At 38.7% G+C, this 13,140-nt stretch overlaps 1 protein-coding gene across 8 annotated transcripts in view; it reads right to left on the bottom strand.

The window, feature by feature from the left end:
* Nucleotides 1-13,140, bottom strand: part of INPP4B (inositol polyphosphate-4-phosphatase type II B) — a 458,048-nt gene that overhangs the window by 116,761 nt on the left and 328,147 nt on the right. For all 8 annotated transcript variants that reach the window (XM_025267085.3, XM_006053797.4, XM_025267083.3 and 5 more), the window contains one exon: nt 4,497-4,656. In XM_025267085.3, the coding sequence (XP_025122870.3) occupies nt 4,497-4,656 (160 nt within the window). The remainder of the gene's footprint in view (nt 1-4,496; nt 4,657-13,140) is intronic.

The raw sequence follows: 13,140 nt of genomic DNA on the forward strand, positions 1-13,140 counted from the left end.
TTATCTTTGGCATTAGCAAGCTATGAATTATAAATGGTAATAAATTATTGAAATAAAATAAGTTCTTGGTAGTTATCAGACAATTTTGTTAACTGAAGGCAGCCAGAAATATAGTAGAAGATGTGGGAGGAAAAGTGAATTCTCAGGTCCCACAAGGAGTGTGTCTGAAAGTTAAAGGAAAACTATGACTTGGGAAAGGACATGAATCTAACCACTAGTAAGTGAACTAAGTCTGAGATGTGCCTGATGTTTACCACCTTTGTATGAAGAAAAAGTGATGACTTGAAGGCAAACTGAGCTCATTAGGAAAAACTACGTCAGGGGAACTTCATATTCTTTTTGGCAGAACTTAGAGCTGGGTAGATGAGGGGGAAAAAAGTATTCAGTGACATAGGGTATTTGGCCGTTCACAGGACACTTCATGATACCCTTGTGAAAGACAGAGACATAAGGCCATCCAATAACATAAATGGATCAACATATAGCTGGATGAACACATGTTCCCAGAGTAGTGATTAACTAGTGTATTTCAATGCATGCAATTCTTTTTTGTAATGTGCCTCAAGGATCTATATTTATCTCTGCTTTCTCATCATTTTAATCTGTTGCTTCTGTGAGTAGATAGGAAATGTTTATAACATGTGAATAAAATAAACCTTAGTAGGGCAGGAGGCATGATGGATGAAAGAAACAGGTATTTTTCAGCATGTACTCAAAAGTGTATTATATTACTGTCATGGGTTTAGATATCAATCTCTTCGGTAGAATTGAGACAGACGGGGTCTTAATCTTCTTGTGCCCCTAATATTTCAAAATGTCCAGTGCATAGTGATGCTTAAATATTACTTGAATTTTGAGAAGCCTGAGGGATAGGTCCAATTTAGCAAGGCTTATGGATTTCAATGGAGTTATTAGTGAAAGTGAAAGTTGCTCAATCATGTTCAACTCTTTGTGACTCCATGGACTGTACAGTCCAGAGATTTCTCTAGGCCAGAATACTGGAGTGGTTAGCCTTTCCCTTCTCCAGGGGACTTTCCCAACCCAGGGATCGAACCTAGGTCTCCTGCATTGCAGGTGGATTCTTTACCAGCTGAGCTGCAAGGGAATAGTTTATAAAACTTAAATATCATTAATAGAATAGTATGTAAAAGTAGGGAGGCAGTCCTGTGATACACTGTGAAAGTGAAGCCACTCAGTCGTGTCCAACTCTTTGTGACCCCGTGGACAGTAGCATACCAGGCTCCTCTGTCCATGGGATTTTCTAGGCAAGAGTACTGGAGTGGGTTGCCATTTCCTTCTCCAGGAGATCTTCCCAACCCAGGGATCAAACCTGGGTCTCCTGCGTTGCAGACAGATGCTTTACCCTCTGAGCCATCGGGGAAGTCTCATATTATACTGTACTTGATGCTATTCCTTTGAAAAGTGAAAAGTGAAAGTGGATCATGGCATCTGGTCCCTTCACTTCATGGGAAATAGTTGGGGAAACAGTGGAAACAGTGGCTGACTATTTTTGGGGGCTCCAAAATCACTGCAGACATGATTGCAGCCATGAAATTAAAAGACACTCACTCCTTGGAAGGAAAGTTATGACCAACCTAGACAGCGTATTCAAAAGCAGAGACATTACTTTGCCAACAAAGGTCTGTCTAGTCAAGGCAATGGTTTTTCTAGTAGTCATGTATGGATGTGAGAGTTGGACTATACAGAAAGCTGAGCGACAAAGAATTGATGCTTTTGAACTGTGGTGTTGGAGGAGACTCTTGAGCGTCCCTTGGACTGCAGGGAGATCCAACCAGTCCATCCTAAAGGAGATCAGTCCTGGGTGTTCATTGGAAGGACTGATGTTGAAGCTTAAACTCCAACACTTTGGCCACCTGATGCAAAGAGCTGACTCATTTGAAACAACCCTGATGCTGGGAAACATTGAGGCAGGAGGAGAAGGGGACGACAGAGGATGAGACAGTTAGATGGCATCACGGACTCAATAGACATGAGTTTGGTGGACTCCGGGAGTTGGTGATGGACAGGGAAGCCTGGCATGCTGCAGTTCATGGGGTGGCAAAGAGCCAGATACAACTGAGCGACTGAACTGAACTGATCTCAAATATTTTTTTCTGAAATAGTTAAGGGGTTAGTATATGCAAACTGCAACTTTAGCTTGTTTGCTTCATAGTTCAGAAAGCCATTATTAATTTCTCTGCTGCATTGTTTAATGTGACAAAGTTCAGGGTAGAAACTAAAAGTGCATTTTTCCTAAATTAAGAGGAAGATTAAAATAAATTAATAATAAGTATTATTTTTATTATTTAATAAAAATACACTTTACTTAAATAACTGATAATAATCCCACTTAAATATGCAATAACATCCATCACATATTTAATATATTTTAAGTATACTTGAGCACACATTCATTTGTAATATATCACATTTATATTTGTTAATCATCCCTTTTGTGAACCAATATCTTTACCAAAACATTCTGTTGTGCATTCTATACATAATCATCCAATACATAAAATGTTAACAGCTTTAACTTTAGAATTATTTGATAATACTACATTATCTAATACTATATAATAAATTATCCAATACTAAATAATTTTCAGACCAAAGTATGTATTTAATTTTATAAATTTAAACAGTGTCTTATCTCCTAAAAAACATTCATAACTCAAAAAAGAATGAATGAAATAAACATGGAAAATAAAATATTAATAAAAATTAATAAAAATAATGAAATAAATTATAGGACACTGTGTTATAATTTGACTCCAACCATCCATAAAACTGATCTAGTTATGAATTCACTTTAGGAGCAAATTCTACATGGTTTTTAGGCTATATCCAAAGAATATTTTACATTCAAATGAAAATGATTCATCTAATTTTACAGATGACTTACCTACCAAATATTTTTACACTTTGAATGGAAACTGATTGCACAGATACGATCTTCTGATAAAATATAAGATACAAATAAATGCATAATTTCCAATACTTTGGAACTCTGTTCTCATCAATAAGCAGTTTTCTGGAACATCAAAAAATGTGGCAAAATTCAGTATCCCTTAACCTCTTAATCTTACTCTGCTCCAAGTGCCCTGAACACTTAATGGACAGAACAAATCACTAATACGGATTCTGCTTCTTTACCTCATTTTCCAGAGCACAGCACAGTGCCTGGCTCATCGCTGATGGTCAATAAATATTCAGTTAAAGAAAACTGAAGTATACTTTTTCTTTTTGACATAAATTATGACAGGCTTTCATTTTGATTCATGTGAAGTTATGAATCTGGACCAGCTTCATTAATAAAATTGATATTATTAAAAAATAAAATCCCCATATACAGTTAAATCAAGTAGAACATAAAAAAAATCAGCATAAACTTTCCAGCTAAGTGAATGTAATATGGAGGATGAGAACCATCTACAATAAGAAAACTTTAGAAAGTCACTGTTGATGAATGTGATTTAGAAATGGTTCTACTGTTAATCAGGTGATGAAAGATTGATGTTTCCTGTAATTAAACTCCTGATGAAAATGTGAGTAATAAAAAAATCAGCAAAACAAATTGAGAAAACAATTTAATTTGATAAGCAGCCATATTTTCTTATACTCATTTTCCTTAAGGAAAAGGGAAAGCAGATTTTAGAAGAAGAGGGTAGGGCAACATGTTTTATCTCCAAACACTCAAGAATCTGGCTGGAATAACTCTAGGAGCAAGTCTTTCTATAATAGAGAAGTGCAGATATCTGTCTTAGTTTTTGTTGTCAAAATTAATCAAATTAATAAAAAAATTTTAACAAAAGAAGCTATATTTGCTAGTCAACCTTGTAATAAGACACCTTTGAAAGTATCTATCTCTGTCTCTATACATACATATATGTGTGTGTGTCTACTGTGACTTATGTATGCATCAGTGAATGCGCCTATATGTATCTATGAAAACTTAAGCTTCATGAAAATATGTCTTTGGAATAACACACAAACACATTCTTCTTATATGGAATTAAGACTTCTTCATGTTTTTGAAATAATTCACACATTCACTCCCTCAGAATAAGGTGAACAGCATTTTACCATATCACCTTCTTTTCAGAAGCCTTTGTAAGATGCTGCATGCTGATAGTCCTCCAAGTTTCTAAGCGTTTTCAGATGCTTGTTTTTCTTCCTAATAAAATTTTGGAGGAATGTGTATAAAAGTAGATTAAACTATATCAGACTCTTTAAAAGAAAACACTGCTCTCCTTTCAAGAGGGTTTTTATGTAGTTTAAAAAAAAAAATACGAGCGTTGCAAGCAGTTCTGAAAACACAACCGAGATGCAATTTGATAAATAGCCTTCCGTCACCCCAGCCAGAGCAGTGGAAAAGACACTATCAGCACTTTCATCAAAAGCACTATTGACTCCTCTTTTTTCTATCTCATTTTATCTTGGCTTTCTCATTTTGTTTACTCAGTCAATGATTGGAAAAAAAAATGATTCCTTACCCTTTGGATGAGTTATGATGGAGTCCACTGGAGAAGAGTCCTTTTCTACATCTTTGCTGCTGGAGCTGCTTCCCTCGCCACCGCTCTCTCTTTCGATCAGTTTATCCACCATTGCAATAATGCAGTTCAGGCTCTTCCCCACATTGGCCCACACCCTGTCCTGAAAAGAGCATGAGTATCACTATGGATCTTTATTGCAAAACCAAGATGAGGCAAAATCAGATGAATCCACTTGAGAACAGCAGGAAGAGGAACACTCATGCAGACTGAGTGACTCTAATCCCCCCATTCGTTTGGCCAAATTATGCATAGACAAGAAATCTATTTTCTCTTAATAAAGCATAAATCAAGTGTTATGATCTTTCTATTTAGGTCATTGTTTTCGCCCTGTCATAAAGCAATGAGGAACTATCGTACAACGTGGATCCCTAATTGAGCACAAATTACCTTTTACACTGGAGATATCTATTTTATTTATCAATAATTAGTATGAAAGCAAAGACTCACCAATATTTTAAAATAATGACTGCCGCTTGCATTCAAATTTCTTATTTTTCTTTTTATTGTGATAATATAGACATAACGCAAAGCTGACCATTTATTTTAGCTATAAAATAGTCAAATATATTTTTTTTATTTATTCATTTACTTTACAATATTGTATTGGTTTTGCCATACATCAACATGAATTTGGGAGAATGGCATTGAAACATGTATAATATCATATACGAAACGACTCGCCGGTCCAAGTTCAATTCATGATACTGGATGATTGGGGCTGGTGCATTTTAACCATTTTTAAGCATACCATTCAGTGGCATTCAGCATTGATACATTCACACTGGTGTGCAGCCATCCTCACCATCCGGCTCCAGCAATTTTTCATCTTCCTAAGCTGAAACTTTGTACCCTATAATATGAATTGTCCATTCATCCATTCACCCAACCCTGGCAACCACCGCTGTAATTTTTGTTGCTATGAATTTGACGACTCTAAGAATTAGAAGTTCCTAAAGTGTGGTCTTCAGATCATCCTAACAGAATGACCTAGAGAACTAAAATGCATATCCCTGGGAGTCACCAAGCCAACCAGAACAGTTTCAGATGAACAGATACACACTATGCATAAAACAAAGTATCAACAAGGACCAACTGTATAGCACAGGGAACTCTACTCAGTATTCTGCAAGAGCCTACATGGGGAAAAAATCTGAAAAGAATGAATATATGTATAACTGAATCACTCTGCTATATAACTGGAACTAACACAACACTGTAAGTCAACTCTATCCCAATATAAAATAAAAATTAAATTAAAAAAAAAAGAACCATTGGGAACACTAAGCTGAAATTTCAATAAACTCTTTAGGTGCTCAGAAATGAGATGATTTTCCAGTGGGAGTCCAATGACCCAATGACATGGTTTCTACAAAAGTTCTTGGTAAGTTCATTGCAATTTGGCAAAATCACATCCTACCCTTGTTGGCTTTCCTAAATAAATCATACTTGCTTTTCATAACTCTCTATCATGAGTATAAAATATGCTGTTAATCACAAATAATCATAGCAATTTTTTCTCTAAACACAGATCATTCCTCCCAAGAATTAAAAGCACATTTATTTTGCTTTTAATGGAAGCTGATAAATCCATAAATTATATCATCTTCTGCCTAGTACCTGAAAAAATGAAGTGGAAATCTTGAGAGCTAAAAAGCTCATCACTTCCAGGAGGCAATGCTGGACAAATGTAAGCAAGCTGAGTTTGTGACATCACTCATTGAGATTTGGTGAGGAGTTTATATTACAGTTCATATAACCAAACTGTGCTCTGCTGTGCTATGCTTAGTCGCTCAGTCATATCCGACTCTTTGTGACCTCATGGACTGTAGCTCGCCAGGCTCCTTTGTCCATGGGATTCTCCAGGTAAGAAGACTAGAGTGGGAAGCCATGCCCTCCCTCCTCCAGGGGATCCTCCCAACTCAGGGATAGAACCCAGGTCACCCACATTGCAGGCAGATTCTTTATCATCTGAGCCACCAGGGAAGACCAAAAATACTGGAGTGGGTAGCCTATCCCTTCCCCAGATGATCTTCCTGACCCAGGAATTGAACCGGGTCTCCTGCATTGCAGGTGGATTCTTTATCAGGGAACTTTACCAGGTAGCTTTATCAGCTACCAGGGAAGCCCATAACCAAACAAAATGGTCCCTATTCTGAATATGCCTTAATCACCACCATCAACCTTATTTTTCAGACTATAATTTGAAAAATGAAGCAATTCTCCAGCTCATACTGTGGACAAACTCTGTTACTGAGGAAAAAGGGAGGAAAGAATTTCTCTTAATTTTTAGATTAGCTCTGTAGAGGAGATAGGCTTTCAACTCTCTTCCTGTTACTCATGATGAGAGAAATTTTATGTTTTGATCAAAGATGAGTAGTAGTGCACGCTTTCTTTCTTATGTAAAGGCATATAAAGGATGGATCAACTGCTCTTACTCACATCTTTGAAGAACACGAACAGAAGGGTATGTAAGAGGATGATTTTGCATTCTAAACCTAGCCATTGTTCTTCTTCCTTTATAGATGCCTCAGGTTATACAATTCTGCTGTGAGAAAAAAGTCAGCTTTGCAGCCAGTACAGAGATCTTCACTGGCACGAAGAACAAACTGAAGTGTGCTCATTGATTAAGATCAAGAATCATATAGTAAAAGGTTGTGTTGTGTGTGGCAAACAGTCTTAAAACACTTAAATGGGTGGAGAACGTTTGAGGGTAAGAAATAGAGCAGTTGCTTATGTAACACTAATACATGATCCATGCACAATCAGATACTCTGTTGAAGGCACATTCAGCAGCAGACTCTGAGCAGACTCATTCTGTTCTTTATCTTTTGGAGAGCAGATCCTGCCAGGCCGGTTGTGAGAGAACCCCGAGCTTTGCCGGACACTGCTTGTGTCGACAAAGTAGATTAAAGTCACTGATTTACATTGCTGTCTCTCATACTAGACTGTGAGTTATCTGAGAGGAGAAGGAAATGGCAACCCACTCCAGTATTCTTGTCTGAAAAATACCATGGACAGAGGAGCCTGGTAGGCTATAGTCCAAAGGGTTGCAAAGAGCTGGACACGACTGAGGGACTAAGCACACACGTGTCCTCAGTATATCGCAGAAGGTCTGGAAGAAAGGCAGAGAGGGGACAAAATGGGGAGGAAGAGAGAGGACTCCAACCCAGAGGCAGATTGGGGACTGCTATGTACATTAGCTGACTTAACCTGCAAAAACCACCACATAATATCATTGACTCAGATTTTAGAGATGAGGAAACTTCTGGTAAGAGATACTGAACAACATTCAATATTAAAATGGTAGAGGTAGACGAGAAATTCCATTTAATTCCAAAGACTGGATTCATTCTTTATGATTTCCCACAGAATTCTGGTATCCAGTAGGAATCCCTCTTCGTGAAATCACCAGAACTTTGGGGGCAAGCTTCGGGGAGAGGGAGCTCAGGAAGGGTCAGGGACACAGGCATGTCACCTCACAAGCCTAAGATTAGGTTTCCATTATCTGAGGCTTTAAAATGAGCCCAGTGGCAAATTCTGAACTGAGAGACGATTCTACAAAAAGGGCAGGCTGGTGCCACGTACCCCTAAGTCTGAAATCAACATTACCATGTAATTAGGGGTGCAGCAATCGCTTGGCTAAAGGACCAATCAGTCCGTGTCAAGGGACATAAGTGGCAAATATTAACAGAGGACAACGTTAGTAACAAGGCCCCAAATCCATTCGTGGGCCCTGGATATGAAATAGGCGTGGACGATAGGGAGGGAAGGTGATAATTCACTTCTTAGAAGATAATTAAGAAATATTATTAATTACCAGCAGGATAATTATTTTGGAGCTAGGATGCTAACAATGAGTAAGAAACATTTTTGAAGATGTACCTCGAGTATCTGATTTCTCTTCTAGCTGAACAAGCCATTTTCCATCATGTCTCTGAGAAAGCATATGCACAGAGGAAAATAACCAGCAAAAATCCATTCTCATTTTGGTGACTTTTTATTCACGAGGCCAGTCCACGTGGGGGATTCTTTTTGTTTAGACTGCTGGTATGGCTGGGATGTACTCCACTTTCTTCATGAAGAAAAATCATGAAGAGGATCGCCTGCTTAGCAGGGAGAAGACAGTGGAAGCATGAAGACTGGCTGGAGTTCCCCTTGCTTCCCGCCTTCCACCTCCCCATTTTCAGGCAAGAAAAATATGATCTGCCTCCAGATTTTGTTTATCCCCTCAGCCACATGACAGGTTTAGAAACACACACACACACACACACACACACACACACACACACACACACAAACGACAACCTATCAGAAAAGTAAATGGCTGGGCCTTCCTTCTTCTTCTGCTCCAATAGCAGTCATTAGCCTACTACTGAAGAGAGTAACTGAACATTGGTGGGTTAAAGTCTAACCTTTATTAAATGGAGCTTAATGGTGTCCTCGACCTTAATAACACCTTCAGAAAAACCCAACTTCTAGAAGGTGAAGTGGCTATCAACTTTTGCTCAGCAATGAGGGAAAAAGTCAGTGGGGAACAAGCAATACTATTTATTCCATTCTGAGTCAGGTTCTGATCTTGGTTCTTATTTATTTCTGGGTTAGGACCTAAGCTAACATGCAGGTCAAAGACAGTGGCAATGGATGCACACATTTGAAGGATGTAGACGCGAATAGCCAGGGGGCTATTACACCTGGCAGAGTGAACCATGAGGGTAGGGAATGCAGTGCTTACTCAGCATGTCACACATTTATGAGCTCAGAAGAAATCCTGATTGCTTTGGATCAGCAGTTAACTTAAAAAAAAAAAAAACAAACCTCATTCAGCAATCCTTAGCTGATTCACTTTTCTAGGGATGACTTCTGATCAGCAAGAATGTAAAGGCTAAACTAGAATTGATATGGGGACCCTGTTATATCTTTATCTCCATGCATAATTTGCCACTGGTCACTATGAATTTCTGAGCACTTTGATTAGAACTAGATCAGTTAGAAAATTAACAAGACCAATCTCATCTTTACGAAGAAGCTTCAGTCTATCCTTGAGTTGACTGAGAGTAATCTGCGCTCTACAAGCCTGGTTCCTCCACACTGCAAATCTTTGTTCATTCCATAGCTTGATAACTCTCCTTTCTGAATCCTGGTGTTGCGTATATAATACTTTATGGTACAAAATGGCACATTCATGGCCCAAGCTACATACTACACACATACCTACACACATGTATATAAACACCATGTCCACGACATACATATCATGTCCACTAAAATCATCCAGATATGTGACATCCATCAGAATTGAGATGCCCCCAACCTTTGCTTCTTATTCATCCTCCTGCTTAATTTCATCCGCCTAGTCATGCAATAATCCCTGACCTCGGTTTCCCAATCACCACACTGCAGGCCTTACCCTGAAATTCAGTGCCTAGTTACACAAGTGATTCAGATGGTCAGTCACTGTTTCTCCAATAGGTGACCTCTCCAAAGTCCCTGGTTTGGATCTTCCCCAGGCCTATTGATTAGCTCTCACATGATCAAGCCTACACACAAGAGCCACATTTATCTTCATTGATAACCACGCTTGTGCCATCACTCCTCTGATCAAAAGCAGGCTGAGTACTGCAGCAAGTATTTTCTCTTCTCTCAACTTGCTTGTAGTTGGGTCAACCAAGATCCTAACTCTACGCATTTCTCTTTAGTTTTCAAAATGAAAAACTTCATCCAGGTCAGTCTCCTCGCTGCCCTAGAAACATGCTGCTAATTAGCTCAACATATATTTTCTGGGCATAGGCTACCTGCCTGCTGAGTGCTGAATATCAAAGATATGAAGGAAACCTTGGAGGAACTAGTGTTTCTAACTTGACACATGCTGCTTTTTATGCTTCGAGGGCCTTCTCCTTTACCTTCCATCAATCCAAATTCTCACCTTTTCAGGTTCCACATATCTAAGAACTGTTCCTGCTATTTTCTCTCTGCTGAATGCATCTTTTCTTTTTAATACACAGTGGGCTCTATAAGGGAAATGACTATTATTTATTAATTCTTTTCTTCTCAGGTCCTAGTACTCATCATGCATGCGTGCTAAGTTGCTTCAGTTGTGTCTGATTCTTTGTGACCCCCTGGACTGCAGCTGGCCAGGCTTCTCTGTCTACGGGATTCTCCAGGCTAGAATACTGGAGAGAGTTGCCATGCCCTCCTCCAGGGGATCTTTATGACCCAGGGATCGAACTCACAGTCTCTTGCATTGGCAGGTGGGTTCTTAACCACTAGCACCACTTGGGAAGCCCCTAGTATTCACCAGGTTATAGATAAATAAAAGAATGAATATTAATGAATGAAACAAGGAAGGAAGAAATGATTTTTTATCCTCTTCAACCTTCATATAAATTCTGTCTGAATTCTTTGGACATTTTTAATGTGTCACATAACTACTTTCGATCTGAGAATATCTTTCAATATCTCTGCTTGTTTTATGAGTGCTGGCCATTTACTTGAATTAGATGATATGGCTGTTGAGGTCAGAATCCATTTTTCTTTTTTTGACTGCATTTGTTTTCCCCCAAGTACTCATAACATTGCTGCACATTATCGATGCTTAATTAACATTTGTTGATTAACTTAATAGCCTGCTATTTAGGAGTAAAAATAAATTAAGATACAACTATAAGAACTATTATCACAAGCATCTTCAAATTGAAGTTAGAATGAAGCTCATATTCTGAATGGCTGAGTTTACTTTAACATGTGTCACATCAAGCTATAGATTCCAATCCATGGAAATATGAAACAAAGCTTTTGTTTAATAATAAATTAAAAATGACTGATTTACTAAAGCTTTTAATTTTAAATTGGTAATTGGGTTTCAGCTGCACACCATCAAACCAGGCATTGTAACAGTCAGGAAAGTATCCAAGGGAGATAATGGTATCCAATATAAAACCACAGGAAAATCAGTCTTACACGAATAAAAATAAAATATCTCTGTCAAAAACAGTGACTTGAGTTGGAAGACGAACTGCTGAGTCAGCAAATCCATCCATTCACTTATTCTTCCATTAATTCTGAAAAATACATTGAACTGTTGTGCTGCTGCTAAGTCGCTTCAGTCGTGTCCGACTCTGTGCAACCCCATAGATGGCAGCCCACTAGGCTCCCCCGTCCCTGGGATTCTCCAGGCAAGAACATTGCAGCGGGTTGCCATTTCCTTCTCCAATGCATGAAAGTGAAAAGTGAAAGTGAAGTCGCTCAGGGGTCTCCAAACGGAAGAAATAGTCTGCATGTGTCAGACATTTTTATCTCTCTTAAGCGGCCGGAGGAAACAAACGTGATTTTTTTCCTTCTCTATGCAAATTTAAAAGGAGGTTTCTCTTAAAATACTGTGTTGCCATAATGACACCTGGTTTCACCTGAAGTTAACCAATGCCTTTTTCTTATGGAAATGTTTGTCTTAAGCTATGCTAATGTACTATGCATTTACCCCAAACTCTGTCTTCAAGTCGGTTAGCCTCTTGGCTCAGAACCTGCTTGACAAACCAGTATGTTATACTCAGATATTGTTTCCCTAATCTATGTAAATGAAACTATTTGTATGGTGGTCTGCCCTTCTTCAAGATTCAAGTTAATCATTTTATGGTCCAGGATAAACCATTTGGTGCCAAGATTATCCCAAAATGCATCTTATGGGTGAGGGGCCTGGTGCCATTCTGAATTTTAAGACATTCCTTTCTTTCATTAACAGACTGCTAGTGACTATATAACATCCAGCTGAAGACTAGCAGGGGGGTACTCTTCTGCCCCCTTCTGATGCCTATGTCAGAAGCTTTCTCTATCTCCTTTATACTTTAATAAAACTTTATTACACAAAAGCTCTGAGCGATCAAGCCTCATCTCTGGCCCCGGATTGAATTCATCTCCTCCGGGGGCCAAGAATCCCGGTGTCTTTGCGTGATTCAACAACAACCTTTCAGCGACCTCATGGTCTGCAGCCTACCAGGCTCCTCCATCCATGGGATTTTCCAGGCACCCCTGGAAAATGAGGGGTGGTGCTCCCCACCACTGGAGTGGGGTGCCATTGCCTCCTCCAACATTGAACTGGTCTGTATCAAACACTGTATGAGGTGCTATAAAACAGGGGGCTGAAGGTGAATGTATTAACTGCATGTGGAAAACTCTTGAAATTGGTAGGATTTCATGAATATGCATGCCCATAAAGATCTCATCTGGGATTTCTTTTCTTTAATAGAACATTTGTGCATTTTAATGGACAGTCATGAACTTTGCTTAATCACCTTTTGTGGACTTTAATATCAGATAAGAATTCAGAGCACATCTCTCTTGGGTGAAATGGACTGGAGAAGTTCAGGAAGTTTTCCTATTCATCAAGAAAACAGATGATGGAACACTTTCCATTGCCATGCAGGGAACAACTGGCCTAATTCTCCCTGTCTTTTCTGATGGGAAGAATGGATGCTTTCAATGTTCCCTCCTTGTAATAAGATTAACAAAACTAGACAACCCTATTAGGCATGACTTAGGAAGGAAAAAGAAAAAGCTGAGACAAGGGTAAAATAACTACTTTCAATTCATA

Source organism: Bubalus bubalis, chromosome 17 (genome assembly GCF_019923935.1).
Source record: "Bubalus bubalis isolate 160015118507 breed Murrah chromosome 17, NDDB_SH_1, whole genome shotgun sequence".
Lineage (NCBI taxonomy): Eukaryota > Metazoa > Chordata > Mammalia > Artiodactyla > Bovidae > Bubalus > Bubalus bubalis.